This window comes from Phragmites australis, chromosome 2 (genome assembly GCF_958298935.1).
Source record: "Phragmites australis chromosome 2, lpPhrAust1.1, whole genome shotgun sequence".
Taxonomy (NCBI): domain Eukaryota; kingdom Viridiplantae; phylum Streptophyta; class Magnoliopsida; order Poales; family Poaceae; genus Phragmites; species Phragmites australis.
This window is the reverse complement of record NC_084922.1, coordinates 21,384,793-21,402,448: the sequence shown is the minus strand read 5'-3', so window position 1 is coordinate 21,402,448 and position 17,656 is coordinate 21,384,793. Positions and strand designations below refer to the sequence as shown.

At 46.9% G+C, this 17,656-nt stretch overlaps 1 protein-coding gene across 1 annotated transcript; it reads right to left on the bottom strand.

Annotated features, from left to right (window-relative positions):
* Positions 1-805: 805 nt before the first annotated feature.
* Positions 806-16,061, bottom strand: LOC133903599 (golgin-84-like). The gene is made up of 3 exons (XM_062345022.1): positions 15,980-16,061; positions 12,373-12,625; positions 806-1,889 (listed from the first exon to the last, which is right to left on the bottom strand). The coding sequence occupies exons 1-3, from the start codon at positions 16,059-16,061 to the stop codon at positions 806-808; spliced, it is 1,419 nt and encodes a 472-aa protein (XP_062201006.1).
* Between the last annotated feature and the right edge of the window lie 1,595 nt (positions 16,062-17,656).

Below are 17,656 nucleotides of genomic sequence, written 5' to 3'. Positions count from 1 at the left end.
GTCGCGAGATGGAAAGCGTTCATGAGTCACGGTGGGTACCGTGCTAGGTGGACTCACTTCCCGAGCAAAAGAGTTTGTGTCTATCTGTGTCTATTTGACTCAACAGCCATGTACCCGCGAGTGCCCGGGGGCTGCACGCCCCGAGCACAGGATTCTACGAGCGGGCCTGGGGGCTGGATGCTCGGGAGCCGAGTACCCCAAGCACTACCGAACCCCCGAGAGTCTCGGGTAGTCCTGCTGCTCGAGCATGAGTGGCCGAGGCAGCCTTGTTCTCGGGGGTAAACTGCTGATGCTCGCCCAGGTTAGTGCCACCCGTGCATCAGTACAAACAAAATCAAGGAAGGAGAAGTACAAAACAGAGTACGATTCCATGGACGGCTTCTAATGTACTGTAGGGAGCCAATCAATAGGGAATCACTTCCAGAAATACAACTTTGAAAAAGAAGAGAAAACCCATAACTTATTACAAGCTACGGAGGACATCACGCGTCGTCGCCGCTATCGCTGCCTAGGCCCAGCTCCCGCACAAAAAATTCCGCCACTTCGGTGGCAACTTCGCGGACGGCTGCCCTAGCGGTGACTTCCTCCGCCTCAACCACGCCCTGCCGGGCTGGCTCCAGCGGGAAGGTGGGGTCTCGGCTGCGATAGCAGGCGAGAACGTGCTCGGCCAAACCATTGGCCAGTGCACGCCCCTCCCGGGTCGCCAGTTCCTGGACCATGACAGCGAGAGCCTCGAGGCGCTGGGCGATCTCCGAGAACACAAGGGCGAGATGACCTAACGTGTCCAGACCTTGGGAACCCACCGTCACGGACCCGGACCCGAGCCCGGTCGCCTCCACGGAGCCGTCGCCTGCCGGAGGACGTCCTGCATCATCGCCTTAACATGCGTTCGCTCTTCGCGGACGGCATTAAGATCCTCGTCGGCTTTGTTCAGCCGAGCTTCAAGACCTTTGTTGCTGGCGGGGACGTCCTTCATGGCCCGCGCCTCCTGGAGTTGGGTAGCCACCTCGGTGCGAGCCCGCTCTAATTGCTCGGCCCAGGCCTCGATGGCCTGCTCTCGGGCAGTTACGCGTGCCTCCTGGTTGGCGAGGCTCTTCTCGCGGGCGGCGAGCGCTGACGACGCCAGGTTAGCGTCCATCTCGCGCAGCGCAACCTGCTCCTCCTGGTAGAGAACGTCGGCGCGGCCGCATTTGAGATCTTGGGCTTGGTGGTGGAGGTCCGTCTCAGTGGACAGCGAGGCTTCCTCCCTCTTGCTAACCGCCTCCTCCCGTGAGGCAACCTCCTGCTCGCGCAAGGCAAGCTGCACCTCACGAGTGGCCAGCTTACCGGCGCGCTCCTTCGACGCCTGGTCGCGCAACGCCGTGAGCTCCTCCAAGTGTTCGGCCTCCTTCTGTGCGGCGACGGCCTCCTCGCACACCTCCTCCAAGGCCTCCCACTTCATGGCCAGCTCCTGTAGGGACCCCTCGTGGGCCGTGCGGGCCATGGACACACGTGTCTCCAGGAGCTTGCGGGCCTCCTCCAGCCGGCCCCTTTCGTCAACAAGGGCGGCGCACTCCTCTTCGAGCTCGGTCCTATCTGCCGCGATGGCCGTCTCAAGCCGCCCGATGACCTCCCGAGCACTCCCCAACATCTCGAGGAGGGGTTCTGGGGCCTTGCCAGGGGTTGGCCAAGAGCTGGATCCCCTCCGCGCCTTTTCAGCAGAGGCACTCGAGGACCCCGACGGCGGCTGCGCCAGCGCCACCCTTGTCACGAAGGCCTCCCCTGAAGCCGGTAGCTCCTCCCCAGTCAGAGCGCTCGGGGCAGAGCCAACCTGGCCTCTCAACTCAGGGCCAGGGGGAGGCCTCAGTTGCTCAGGAGACCCTCGGCTTCCTGAAGAGCCCTTGGGCGGCCTGGAACGGAAACAGATCAACCCCCACCCAAAACACAGGCAAAACGAGCTCGATGAAAAAAGGGGCTTACATGGTTTTTGGCCCGCGGTACCGCCATCGGGACTACGGGATTTGGAATTCGGGGGCCTTCGGCCTGGGATCCGTCCTTCTCCTCTTCGGGGGTGGGCTCTGGCCCCGTGTCGTTGTGAACTGGTCCGAGCATCCACCCCGAGACCTACTCCTGAGGGCTGGCCAGTTCGGTCACCGGCTGTCGCACCGCCAGCCATCGGCCGAGGGTCTCAACGCGAGGATGGCAGAGATGATGGCGACAGAGAGAATGAGGACGGTAGGGCGATGGGCGACCGGGGACGCTTCCCCTTGTCGCCCTGGCTCGATGATCTGCCATCGTCTACGGCAGCGCCTCACCCTCTATTGTCGTCTGCCCCAGGAATGTGCAGTGTCCTGGGGTCTCAGCGCCCTGTGCGGTCCGTCGGCCCCTGGGCGTCAAAGACTGGCATCGCCTCCTGCAGAGCCGTCCGGCCTGGGTCTGAACAGAGCGCCAGGTCTTCACGTTGTAGGACCGCCCGGGCGAGGTCTTCAACGCTGGTTATCACCTTGAGCAGCGCTACCTGGGCCCCCTCATCGAGGTTCCCACCATTGCCTATACACGTCCTCGTCAAATCACAAGACCCAGTGTACATCCAGGCGGGACGGACGCGTTCCCTCAGGGGGGCCAGCCAGCGGCGTAGGAAGTCGGTGACCACCATCAGCGAGGTGAGTGTCTCCCGGCGTAGATCTTTGATGCGGTTCAGCACTGGGCGTAGGCGGGCATCCTCCGCGGGAGCGGACTCCCAGACCCATTTGTTGGGCTCCGCCGGCGATCGGGGTAGCAAAAGGCGGTCGTGGGTGCTGACGTCTACATAGACCCAGTCCTAGCGCCAGTTGTCCCACTTGTCACGTAGCACCTGCTGGATGTAGGTGTCGCCGACACCCTTCCGCAGGAGAAAGTTGCAGCAGCCCACGACCTCCACATCGTCCAACCCTTTCTTCTTCCCGACCGCTCGGAGGATGAAGAAGTATCAGAACAGTGCCACAGATGGTGGCACCCCTACGAACATCTCTTAGAGGTGGGCGAAGACCGCCAGGATCACCACCGAATTCGGACTCAGGTGGGCCAATTGGACGCCATAAGTGTCTAGCACCTGCATGGAGAATGTCAAAAATGGCGGCACTAGACCGGCGGCCACGAAGGAGGCAAAGATGACGATCTACCCGGGGCCACACGGGGTGGGCGAATGGATGGCCGGCGTCACCACCGATGCTCCCCGCTGGCCAGTGAGGACCATAAGCTTCGTCACCTTCTCCGGGCCCTCCTCATTCAGGAGGCGGGATTTCGGCAGAATGGCGTCGACGTTCGACGCTTTCCAACGGCCGCCTCCTGCCGTTGGCATTTTCAGGGGTGGGAAATGAGCTAGAAGTGGCTGGAATCAAGGTGCACTGAAGACTAAAGAGAGGCTCCCAATGCTCAAGAATGGCGAAGGAAAGAATGGCGATTAAGGAAGGCAACGGTCCATTGCCTCTCCCCTTTTTTTCACTGGGAGTTCAAACGCCTTATTCCTCGGCGCAGTGAGTGAGGCACATTTTTCTTGGTCCGTGCGGAAGCTTGGGCGTCTCCCGCCTCATCATTGCCTTCCTCGAAAGTCGAAAGGGCATGCACCCTTTCGGCTCCTCCTTGGGTTATACCAAGAGCTTGGGCCTACAAATTGCAAGGCTCGCAAAAATTTCGGCACTGGGCAACAGAAAGCCATGTGGCACCAATGCTGTGATCGGCCTCGAAGAAATAGGGCCCCACCCTCAGTCTCTAGTCCATCGCTTATCGATGGGTCCGGGGGCTGCTGTCGGTGATATGGGATCCGGGGGTTCCCGAGTCCCGAGGCCAGGACAGCGCGGTGCCACATGGCGCCTTCCCTCTGGGACCACCTCCCCGAGGGCCCGAGGGAAGCATGGTCCGGGAGTGGGTGCTCGTGGTCAAGAACAGGTGTCCCCGAGCACCCAGAGAGCCCTGAGGAAACGAGAAAATCAAGGTCCGGGAGTGGGCGCTCGGGGCCAATAACAGGTGGCCCCCGAGTACCCAGAGAGCCCCGAGGACCCAAGGGAAGCAAGGTCCAGGAGTGGGCGCTCGGGGCCAAGAACAGTTGGTCCCTGAGTACCCAGAGAGCCCCGAGGGAAGCAAGGTCCGGGACTGGGCGCTCGGGGCCAAGAACAGTTGGTCCCCGAGCACCTAGAGAGCCCCTGAGCACCGGGCAAGCCCCATGCTGGTGGACCCCGCAGGGACTCCACGATGAGGTGTCGGTCGGTGGGAAGCCCGATGCCGCATTTAATGGGAAGCGTGGACGGTCACATCCAACCACTCTCCCCCACGCCTACCGTACTAAATACGCCAGTCCCTGCCGCCTAGCAGGAAGGCGTGGACACAATTAATACGGCGGGTCCCATTGCATGTCTCCTCACGGGGGCCATGAAGAAAGACGGTTTGAAGATATCTTTGATGGGCACGATGCTTATCGCCCTGTCACATAAGACCGCGTCAGACCTACTCTGCTCAAACGGGCATGAGAGAGTACTCAGAGGCTGGCCAGTGGGCGCCCCTGCGCCTGCTAAAGCTGGAACGCGAAGACCAATGGAACCGTCCGAGGGATGTATTTTCAACCCTCTGTAACATCAACTGTAGACCAATGATGGTCACTTTCCATTTATTGTTTACGGGAACTTGTACCCTTGTTCTAGGCACTCCCTGAAGGGCCTCCCCCCGGTAGATAAAGGGGGGGGGGGAGCACTTTGTAGAAGAGAGAGATGTAGATAAAGAGAGACATCCGAAGAGCGTAAAAAACATACTGAACACACAAGAGTAGGGTATTACGCCTCCGTGCGACCTGAACCTGTCTAAATCCTTGGTGCATTAATTTCTACTAGCTGACGACGATCCATCCTGCCTAAGTCTCACACGTATTAACCCCACGTACGAGGTAGTTCCAAGATGAGCCCCCCGACCGAATCTCAAAGGGGGATCCTGAGGGATCCCTGCTCGCGGTGTTCATCCACCGATATATATATATATATGTGTGTATGTATAAATTAGTACATCACATGAGAAACATATTAGTGATTTTTTCTAGATTTTTGGAAATTTGTTTGAGTCATTAAAAATTACTAGAATTTATAAAAGTAGGCTTATTTGGAGAATTTTAATTAAATATTAGCTGAAACTTTTTTGATCAAACCAATTAAAATGGGTCGGTAGTAAGCTCTAGTTTTCTCATAAAAACTTAAAAAATTTTGAACTATTTTTGTACTCTCAAATAAAATTAAGAGTTAAATAAAACCTTAAACACGCGTGTACAACTGCTTGCTAGCTTCTTTGGGCACGCGTGCGCGGCACATATGTAATACCAAATTTTTGAGAAAAAAAAGAGAGAGAGATTTGACCAAATTTTTACTTTTTTATCCGTTGCTCGTATGGATGATCGGAGACCGTGGTTGTGTTCATCTCGTCGAGATGAACCCATTTTGCTATTCATATGTCCGTTCCGGGCACTTTGATACCCGTAGCGAGTCCAATAAATTTAGACTATTCGTTGTTTTAAAAAAATAAATAAATAAAAAAGGATAAGTACCGGATGGATCGGCCCTCAACCCGATCCATCTAGATACCTCTCGCGTTCGTCCCTCTCTCTCCTCATCGCTGTGCGTGTCGCCTGCGTGCCGCTGCCGCGCCGCCGTGCGCCTGCTCGTCGACGCGCCGCCCGCGTGCCTCGCCGCCACACCGTTGCTGCTAGCCGTCGCGCCACCGCGCGCCTGTGCGCCGCGCCGCGTGCTGCCGTGCTGCCATCCGCCTGCACGCCGTCGTGCGCCTGCGCGCTGCTGCTGCGTGCTCTGTGCGGCTCTGTGCTGGCTGCTGTGAGAAAGAAGAAGTTAATCGAAGCAAGCAAAGAAACAAAGAAGCAAGCACGCGGAAGAAAGCCAGGGAAGAAGAGAAGGAAAGAAAAGAAAACAAAACAAAAGAAAAGGAGAAAAGAAAAGAAAAGAGAAGAAAACAAAAGAAAAGGAAAAAAAGGGAAGAAAAAAAAAGAGAGGAAAAAAAGAGGGAAAAGTGGGAAATTTTGGAATTTTGTCGGATTCGTCGTCAATCTTTCGAAGGCAATTTCTCGGTAATTTCTGGACATTTGTGGTTGGATTAAATCAAATCAAGCAATTCGTGTCGTATCATTTCATGTGATCAATAGTCTGATTCATTTTGATAATCGTTGTTGATTCGAAGATACGACATCCGAGTCGAAGTATTCAATTCGTTCATCGAAGCGAAGTCTAATTAGTGAGAGTTTTAGTTCGACTCTGAATTGAAAATAGTGTATCGTTTCATGTGATACGCGATGTTTTCCGACGTAGGGTTGACGTTTCATATTTTATGTGTTTAAATGTGTTTTAGTGCTAATAGCATACCTGTACAGGTGGTACCACTTCTGGACGTTCTTGATCGAAATTTCTTCGTCGCTTTTGGTAAAAGGCAAGTAACGTGGGGATGTGATTCCGTGCTATGTTTATATTCATGTCTTACTTCTTTTGCAAATAAAATTGAAGTATATGGTTTTCTTTTCTAATTCATTTAAATCATAGATGACGTTGCATTCGATTATTTAAATCCATGCTTTTCTTATTGAGTTGGATTGTACCTTTGTCTTCATGTATCAGTTGTGGTTTTTATCATGAGTCATTCAAAAAGGAATAAAGAATTGACGTCAATTCACATGCATACATATGCATTTATGCACTTCATATGGTGATAAAGGCCGATCACTGCCATCGTACGTGATTCGTACCGGTACATGGAGTTGCATGAGATGTTGGCATCGTCCAGCTCTCAAATGGAGTTGCATCATGACATTCATACATTTCTTTTTATGATATCTGGAGAATACAGAATTCTGGGAGTTGAATGCCATTATTTTATGGGAGACCGGATTTAAGATTGTCGTTACTTTCTCGACAAATGATCTGAAAGGCTATTCTCTTTAAAACCATGTATTTTTTTGTTGTTATGAGAAGAATGTTCAATTCCCAAATACTTTTGAACTAAGTGAGATATGTTTATATTCATAGCTATTACTTGCTGAGCTTGTCTCACCCACTGTTAAATCTTTTACAGGTATGTTTAGATGTTAACGTGCATATTGAGGATGGATCTTGGTAGTTGCACGCACTACCTCATCACAATGTCGATAACTCAACCGGTGTTTATAAGTTGTGGTTTTGGTGGTCTGTCGTTTGTTTTGGTATATGTTGTGGTGAGACGCTGGTAGTGTCGTGAGGATTGCTATATATGTTGGTTATATCTTATATTGCCTGCCCGTGATCTTTTTGTGGTCAGTTATACCGCCCTATAGAGGAAATGCTGCCAAAATTTCCTATTTTCAAATAATTAGGCTTAGTTGTAAAGTAGGGTGTTACAGCTTGGTATCAGAGCCTAGGCTTTAGGTCCTAGGTAATTGAATGATGAACCTGACACACTTGCACAAATAGAATAGGTATGGGATGCATTGCATTGTATACGTCTTGTTTATCTTTGTTCGCTTATGTTCACTATCTCAGATAAGTACTATTGAAGTTACTTGTTTGATTCTCCATATATTCTTTAGTGTTTTATCATTGATCTATATTGTTAAGTTGTTGGAGTCAGTTCCGTTGGAATGGTGAATTTGTCAGGGCGTTAAAATGGTTACCTTGGTCATTAGAACCTGAGAAGCTTCAGAGGATCAATAGCATAACTGTTATATGGCACTGCAGATGGGTTAAGTGGAGGGCCCTCATGATGCCTTTTTTGCATTGCCAGGTGAGGTTGACCAAGAGTTAGGTTTGCGATCCAACTATCCACATACAGAACGAATGTTTTGGGTACGAGATGGACTAGCCCCCATGTCGTTGACCCTAACTATTCGTTCTAGGAATGTCGGAGAAATGGATCGATGTGTGCCTTACCATAGAAGATAAGGTGATAATGTTTTCAACCTAACCAATAGAATGGTGTAGGATTTTTTTTCCCATGGAGTCGGGGCGATCTTTTTACCGATTGTGTGAAGATGTGTTGATAGTGAGATCCTAATAGGGTTCTGGGAGTTTTTTTCTAATCTTTTGCTAGACTTGTACCCTAGTTGTTGATGTTTTGAGGATTAGTTAACACCTCGTGTTTAAGTTGAAATGTTTACATACCTTATGTGTCAGTTTCTTTAATATCTGAGAATAATCTTTTGTGGTTGGAATATCTATGCATGTTTTGAAATGATTATTTGAGGTAGTTATTTTGTTAAGTTAGCCTTTGCGGAATAGTCCACTGGCTATGGGAGTTGGAGTTATCGATTGTGTTGAAACAACTGATTTGCATCGAAGTGATGCTAATGGAGCGACACCTTCCTTAAGGAGGCATCAGTTGTTTCAAATTTGTTTTGTGAGGTTTCACAAGTGGAATACCTAAGGTTGGCCCTTGCGGGGCTGAGGTAGAGATTTTAGTTGAATTGTGTTATGTTTCTGATATCGCTTAGCTAAACCTGTCATCTTTGACATGGGGATTCGTTTGCTTTGAAGCTTGAAGCCAAGCATATACTTGGGTTGTAGGAGCATTGGCGCTGTCAGGGGTTTGTTGAATAGTCTATGACCTATAACGTCATGATAGGATGCTAAATTGGCTTGTCACCGTTGGAGCATTATCAATTGAACCTGGTGAGTTTTGCTTGTTGAGTGAATGTTGAAATTTAAGGTCGCTTGAACTTTTCCTAACCTAATAACCGAAGGTGTTGTTAGGGCTTGTCATGGTGTTTCGTTGACAGATTTTTTTTTTAACATGATCCGTTCTAGAACCTTGTTTCTTGTTGGCTCTTGTGGAGTGAATGAAGTTAAAGAAGTAATTGACTAATTTCTGACGTGAGAGTTTTGGATTTCTGTTGGTGACCCAGTTTTCTCTAAGGATGGAGATTTGACTGAGAGATGCCTGAGTGGGTTTACATGTTGGAAGTTTATCTCTATTGGGAGTAAGTCTATCCAAACCCTGGTTCAAGGGAAGAGAGTTGTCAAAGTGGAGTTCATTCCGGAATTTAAGTGCTGAGGTTAGAGTTATGTCTGGGAGCTAAGGGTTACTCCCCTGTTTAAAGGAGTGTTGTGAAAGAAGATGAACCTTTGGGGTGTATCTTTGCAGTTTTGTTGCTGTTTAGGAGAGGGTATGCCTTCTAAGGACCCGGAGAGAAGCATTGTATACTAACGCTCAACCTGTTGACGGTAAACTGGTGTTGTAAATGGTGCTTTCTAAACTAAATTCGCAAAATAATTAAATTGGAGTTGGATTAACAGGATTGAGTTTGCAGAAGTCATATTTTCAACCCTCTCCATGAGCCTTCCGCAGTGATCATCTTGTCGGTTAGATTAACCGATGTCTTTGCAACTTTTGAGGAGGATGTGTTTTTGCATGCAATTTAACTTTGAAGAAGTTGTGGCGTGGTTACCGATAGTATGACTATCCTGGGAATGTGAGCAAGATGTGAAGTTCTTTAGTATGCCAGTTTGGCATGTTTCTGAATGTACCAGTCAACACAGCTTACCTATTGGTCCAACTACCTCTGGATGGAAGTGTTTTGGTATTCAAGTTGGAAGGTGCAAGTCTAAACTTGTACCATGAAGGACAAGTCGTTAGATGTTTAGAAGGATTGAATTAGGCAAGTGGATGTAATCTCCTGATCACCCCTTCTAGACTTGGTGATATATCGGGATGAGAATGACCAACTAGAGGTTTATATCTTAACGTTGTGACTGTCTCTTGTGTAGATCTACCCACACTCGTTTTTTTTTGGAGTTAGTGATGTTGGTAGAAGAGGTGAAGTGTTGATGTTTCTTTAATCCTGAACCATAAATGTTTTAAATTGATCCTCCCTATGAAGGAGTTGAAGTTGAAGCGAAGAAGGTTTATATTCTTATTGGGGGTTTCAACCCGAGTTTGTGGAGTTAGCCAAACAATATTTTTGGTGTGATTGCATCCACCAAAAAGGATGTTTCTAGGCAACTAATGCCTTGGTTTTAGAACTAGTCAAAGAGAGTGTCTCATAATTGGCTGGTATAGTATTAGCAGAAATGTTGTGTGTTCTTGGATTCGTTTTCCCTTCTAAGAGTGAGAAGGTAATGAAATGGTAAAGACCGTCCAATGTAACAGAGATTCGGAGTTTTCTTGGATTCGCTGGCCATTACCAACATTTTATACAAGGTTCTTCCTTTATTGCAAAGCCTATGATTAGACTTACCGAGAAGTGTGTTCCATTTGTATGACCTGATGAATGTGAGACCAATTTCCAAACTTTGAAGAATAAGTCAGTGAACGCTCCCATTCTGGCTTTGCCCGAGAGTGGCAAGCGTTTCGTAGTCTACACCGATATTTTCCGAATTGGACTTGACTGTGTGCTTATGCAAGGAGGTCAAATAATTGCATATGCTTCCAGACAATTGAAAACTCATGAACCGAATTACCCCACTCATGACTTAGAATTGGCTGCAATGGTTTTTGCCTTGAAGAGTTGGAGGCATTACCGGTATGGTGAGTCATGTGATATTTTCATTGATCATAAGAGTCTCAAGTACATTTTCACTCAAAGAGATCTGAATTTGAGACAACGAAGATGGTTAGAATTAATCAAAGACTATGATCTGACAATTCAGTATCATCCAGGGAAGACGAATGTGGTAGCAGATGCTTTTAACAGGACAGGTGTTCCTAAAACAGTAATGTCTATATTGTTGGATTTGAGCTGGGCAAATTTCTTTTTGTTTTACTAGTACGATACAGAAGGAGACTCAAATGTTTATTTAGTTTGCTATACCTGAGTGTATTCATGAAGCTCAACAATATGATCGTCTTCTTTTAGGAGTTCGAAAGAGGACTTCGATGAAAAAATTCAAAAGAATTTACCATTGATGAGAATGGTGCAATACGCTTCAGAGGACGTCTCAGTGTACCACAGAAAGCAGATGTGAAAATGGATATATTGAGAGAAGCTCACCGGACTCCTTATACTATTCATCCAGTGAAACCAAAATGTATCGAGACCTAAAACAAAATTTTTGGTGGAAAAGGATGAAAGTGGATATTGCTAAGTATGTTGCAGCTTGTGGTTTCTGCCAACAAGTAAAGGCTGAGCATAAAAGACCTGCAGGATTAATGCAATTCTTAGAAATTCCAGAATGGAAATGGGAACATATCACTATGGACTTTGTTGTTGGGTTGCCTCGTTCACCTCGAGGCAGAGATGCTATTTGGGTTGTCGTGGATTGGCTTACAAAATCTGCACATTTCATTCCAATGAAGACAACCAGTTCGGCACATGATTTGGCTCCCTTGTATATCAGAGAAATAGTGAGGTTGCATGGTGTGCCAAAATCGATCATTTCAGATCGAGATTCCAAATTTGTATCCTAGCCTTAACAGAATTTGCTTATAACAATAGCTATCAAGCAAGTATTCGGATGGCTCCTTCTGAGGCCTTGTATGGCCGAAGGTGTGTATCTCCTTTGTGTTGGGATTCTGTTGGAGAAAGATCACTACTTGGTCCAGATTTGGTTCAACAAACATCAGAAAAGGTATACCAAATACGTCAGAACTTGTTGGCTACTCAAAGTCGACAGAAGAGCTATGCAGATATCCGAAGACGAGACCTAGAATTTTCAGTTGGTGACTATGTGCTTCTCAGAGTGCCGCCAACCAAAGGTGTTGTACGTTTTGGTATCTCTGGAAAGCTTAACCCGAGGTACATTGGTCCATTTCTAATCACAGCCCGAGTAGGCAGTTTGGCGTACCGTCTTGAATTACCAGACTTAATGAGTGGAGTACATAATGTCTTCCATGTTTCTATGCTAAGAAAATATCTGAGAGACCCTGAGCATAAAATTGATGTTGAATCAATCACGATAGAGAAAGATCTGACTGTAAAGTGCCACCCGGTACGTATTCTAGATTCCTCAGAGCGAGTTATGAGGAGGAGGACTATCAACTTTGTGAGAGTCCTTTGGACAAATCAAACAGAACGAGAAGCAACTTGGGAACTTGAAGAACAAATGCGTAAGGAGTATCCTGAGCTCTTTGAGACTGGTGAGTCATAAGTTTTGAAATATTTTACCTCTGTTCCATAGTTGCTATGAAAGCGTCAGAATTCGGGGATGAATTCCTTTAGGGGGGGGGGGGAATGTAATACCAAATTTTTGAGAAAAAAGAGAGAGAGATTTGACCAAATTTTTACTTTTTGATCCGTTGCTCGTATGGACGATCAGAGACCGTGGTTGCGTTCATATCGTCGAGACGAACCCATTTTGCTATTCATATGTCCGTTCCGGGCACTTTGATACCCGTAGCGAGCCCAATAAACTTAGACCGTTCGTTGTTAAAAAAAAAGAATAAGTACCGGATGGATCGGCCCTCAACCCGATCCATCCAGATACCTCTTGTGTTCGTCTCTCTCTCTCCTTGCCGCTGTGCGTGTCGCCCGCGTGCCGCTGCCGCGCCGCCGTGCGCCTGCTCGCCGACGCGCCGCCCGCGTGCCTCGCCGCCGCGCCGTTGCTGCTAGCCGTCGCGCCGCCGCGCGCCTGTGCGTCGCACCGCGTGCTGCCGTTTGCCTGCACGCCGTCGTGCGCCTGCGCGCTGCTGCTGCGTGCTCTGTGCGGCTCTGTGCTGGCTGCTGTGGGAAAGAAGAAGTTAATCGAAGCAAGCAAAGAAACAAAGAAGCAAGCACGCGGAAGAAAGCCAGGGAAGAAGAGAAGGAAAGAAAAGAAAAGAAAAAAAGAAAAGGAGAAAAGAAAAGAAAAGAGAAGAAAAAAAAGAAAAGGAAAAAAAGGGAAGAAAAAAAAAGAGAGCAAAAAAAGAGGGAAAAGTTGGAAATTTCGGAATTTTGTCGGATTCGTCGTCAATCTTTTGATGGTGATTTCTCGGTAATTTCTGGACATTTGTGGTTGGATTAAATCAAATCAAGCAATTCGTGTCATATCATTTCATGTGATCAATAGTCTGATTCGTTTTGATAATCGTTGTTGATTCGAAGATATGACATCCGAGTCGAAGTATTCAATTCGTTCATCGAAGCGAAGTCTAATTAGTGAGAGTTTTAGTTCGACTCTGAATTGGAAATAGTGTATCGTTTCATGTGATACAATTGTCTGTTCGGTTTTCTGAAATATAGGCGTATACGCGACGTTTTTCGACGTAGGGTTGACGCTTCATATTTTATATGTTTAAATGTGTTTTAGTGCTAATAGCATACTTGTACAGGTGGTACCCCTTTTGGACGTTCTTGATCGAAATTTCTTCGTCGCTTTTGGTAAAAGGCAAGTAACGTGGGGGTGTGATTCCATGCTATGTTTATATTCATGTCTTACTTCTTTTGCAAATAAAATTGAAGTATATGGTTTTCTTTTCTAATTTATTTAAATCATGGATGACGTTGCATTCGATTATTTAAATCCATGCTTTTCTTATTGAGTTGGATTGCACTTTTGTCTTCATGTATCAGTTGTGGTTTTTATCATGAGTCATTCAAAAAGGAATAAAGAATTGACGTCAATTCAGATGCATACATATGCATTTATGCACTTCATATAGTGATAAAGGCCGATCACTGCCATCGTGTGTGATTCGTACCGGTACATGGAGTTGCATGAGATGTTGGCATCGTCCAGCTCTCAAATGGAGTTGCATCATAGCATTCATACATTTCTTTTTATGATATCTGGAGAATACAGAATTCTGGAAGTTGAATGCCATTATTTTGTAGGAGACCGGGTTGAAAATTGTCGTTACTTTCTCGATAAATGATCTGAAAGGCTATTCTCTTTAAAACCATGTGTTTTTTGTTGTTATGAGAAGAATGTTAAATTCCCAAATACTTTTGAACTAAGTTAGATATGTTTATATTCATAGCTGTTACTTGCTGAGCTCGTCTCACCCCCTGTTAAATCTTTTACATGTATGTTTAGATGTTGACGTGCATTTTGGGGATGGATCTTGGTAGTTGCACGCACTATCTTATCACAATGTCGATAAGTCAACCGGTGTTTATAAGTTATGGTTTTGGTGGTCTGTCGTTTGTTTTGGTATATGTTGTGGTGAGACGCTGGTAGCGTCGTGAGGATTGCTATATATGTTGGTTATATCTTATATTGCCTGCCCGTGATCTTTTTGTGGTCAGTTCCCTATAGAGGAAATGCTGCCAAAATTTCTTATTTTTAAATAATTAGGCTTAGTTGTAAAGTAGTGTGTTACAACATAAATGGGCGGGCTGTATTCAGCAACTGAGGTGCCGAATATAGCACTGTACACCATATTTTTGTGTATCTCAGTTGTCAAATACAGCCAGCCATATTTGGCACCTCAGATGTCGAAAACACGTATTCGATGAGCGAGGTGCTGAATAGATATTCTAAATTAATAAATACGATAATATACTATCTATTTTAGTAAATATGGTCGTGTATGTTGACTATTTTTGGATTTTTGCCATAGATTAATGGAGAAATTTAACCTGATGAGGACAGATAGTCCATAAGCTTACCCTCATGTTGAGCTGTTATTAAACCTACAGATGTATTTACTTTTAAAAGGAAACTATTTTTCCGCTAACTCTGAAGTTCATGTTTTCATGGTTTTAGTTTCTTTTTCGCCACTGGAATCACTTACCTGTACAAAGTAATTGAATTCCTTGAAAAATAACAAAGTAATTGAATTAAATTTGATTCTAGCAATTAGATTCCAATTCAATTCCTTGAAAAATAACAAAATAATTGAATTGGCTGGAATGTGATTCGATTCCAATATTTTTGTTTGGATGCACATGGGATTGTTTTCTAGGAATCACATTCAAATACTTGTTTGGATGATCCAAAGTGTGGAATCAATTTGATTGTAACAAGAGCCATATATTTAAATTAGCAAGAACAGTACCTTGAAAAATAACACGAACTAAACATAGATTTTTGAGATTATCCAAGAAATCATACCCATGAATAAGTACATGTTGCATCTGCTTTACATGAATATGTCACAACTCACGAAGTAAACGGCCTATCTTGTACAGATGGTTTTTGAACTATTTGTACAAATTATTTTTTCTACAAGTGGCTTGATGCAACCAGAATACATCCAATCTAAAACAAAAAAAAAAAAACCGATCCGGTCCTGCTGCACCTAATAGGTGCAAAAATACTCCATCCCCGAACCCAGTGGGGACCGATGGGTGCCAAAGGTGCAATCTCGGCGGGAGATGAGGGCAGTGAGGTAGGTGGTCTAGGGCGGACGGGCGGTGCCCGAGAGTAAGGGTGCCACTGTGGCGGGAGACGGGACGCGTCGTGGCGAACGGGACCATGGGACGGCGGCCTGGGGCAGGCGGTGGTGCGATGTCAAGATGGCCAGGAGCGAGGGTGCTGTTGCGGCAGTCGGGAGCCGAGGCGGGCGCTGGCAACGGCAATCGGGAGCCGAGGCATGCGCGAGCGAGCGACGACCAAGCACAGGCGTGTGGCGTGGGATGGGTTGCATCTTTTTGAGCGCCTGTGGACGCTCACGGGCAAAATTATACACCCACCACGATCCGACCATCAATCGGACCCTCGACTTACGACCCTGCAGGGCTAAAAATGTACCCACCCTCACCCTCACTGGATGTAAAACAAGCGGGATCCGATTCGCCACGATCCATTGCCAGTCTTAACCCAATGATATCAGTACAAAAAGTATTATCCTTGGATGGATTACATGAGCAGCTAAGCTTGCCTCTCTCAACTGAGGCATATGCGCAGTATCAGGAGTTGGAAGCTTATCTCAGTAGTGTAACACATTCGTAAGAAAATGATGAATGGAAATACATTTCGGGAAATGGCGTATACTCACTTCAAATATGTACAAAGTTGTAATGGGACAGAGTCAAACACCGGTTCACTTGAGATGGTTATGGAAAAATTCTTGTCAGAAAAGACATGAAGCTTTTTTTTTTTCTTGCTGCTGCTTCATGACAGGATTAATACAAGGAATCTGCTAAACAGGAAACCTTTCACCTCAAATTCTACAACTGTGTGTGCTGTCCGCAAGAACTGAAGAAACCTTAGATCATCTTTTCTTCTACTGTCCATTTGCACAGGAATGCGGGAACCGTATTTGTCCACAGAGAAATAGAAATCAAGTGACAGTTCTCCATATAGTAACAGTTCTCCTTTACAAGTAATTTTTACTTATACACACTACTTCCGTTCGTGTTCTGTGCTACACCAGCGGAAGTATCGTGAGTTGCTAAAAAGAATAATTAGTTGTGCGGTTGTATTAGCTTGGTGCAACGATAAGAGTTAATAAAATTTCTTTAAAAAAAATTCTCAAAATGAAACTTTTTTTTAAAAAAAAATTCTCCAAATAGTGTCAGATTTCATGGAAAAGCTACCAGCGCGTCTTTGGCCGGAGACCGAAGATCGACTCATGGTGCCGAAGGGGAGGAGCGAAGCCCGTGGTAAACCTCCAGCTGATAGCTGAGAAGCCTTCGGCGTAGTCATGAGATCGGACGGAGACCACGATTGGATGTCAAGGCCCACTTAACTGCCCAGGGCAGAGTTGTAATTATGTAAATACACTTGATTGTACCATAATGCCCCCAAATATTCCGAGAATGTAGCAGGTGAGGGGGTAAAACTGAAACCCCAGCGTGGAGTGGTTGAGTACGAGCTATAAATAGGACCATACTGTACCCGAGACGGGCGGAATCAATTGAGACTATTTACCCCCATACACGTGTCACACCCAGAAGCCTTCGGCTTTCCCTACAAGCGAAGGTTCTCTTTGTTCGAGACATCGGTTCCTACAGTTGGCGCCATCTACGGGGATCGAGTGGACCGAAGCCATGCCACCCAAGAAGAAGACGAAGCCAACTAGTACATCGGAGGCATTGCCGGAGCCTTCGGCTGCAGCCGAAGCTTCGTTCAAAAGACACCCTTCGGTGCTACCAGGGTCAAGCAATGCTTCGGCCGGAGGAGCTTCTGGTGGGCTCGAACAGCACTACGGTGTTGATGTTGCACCACTAGGAAGCAATGAGGACAAGCACGGACCGGCGCGGGTTGCGGAAACAAGCGATCGCGCATGCTTTGAGCCTTCAGCACAAGAAGGAGGAAAGGCGCGAGACGAAAAGTGGGAAGATCTAGATGACTTCACAGAGTATGAAGACGAAGACGAAACACCAGAGGAAAAAGAATAGCCAGGTTGGAAGCAGAAGAGCTGGAGAGGCAGATTGCATAGAAAAAGTGCTTGTTGGATAGCCTGACAGCAAGTCAAAAAGCTACGGAATATCGCAGGTGGGCGGAGGAAGCTAGGAAGACATTGGAGAAAATGTAAGAGGAAATCGATATGCTGCATCGTGCGGAGGAAATAGCTCACCACGTGATTCCGTCGGAAGACACGGCACGACCTGCGCAGGACCTTCGGCGACGGTCATCCGCAGGAGACCTGGAATCCCCGCTATCCATTGGCCTGCAGAACCAACCCGTGGACCTCGGGCTTCAAGATGCCTAGAGTAGTAATGTTCGATGGAGAGTCGGATCTAAGGGAATTCGTAATGAGTTTCGAAGCGGTAGTCGAATCCACCGGAGGAGACGATGCCACACTGGCGAAGGCCTTCGTATTGGCTGTAAAAGGGATAGCAAGATTGTGGTACTCTGCGTTGCATCCGGGATCCATCTACTCATGG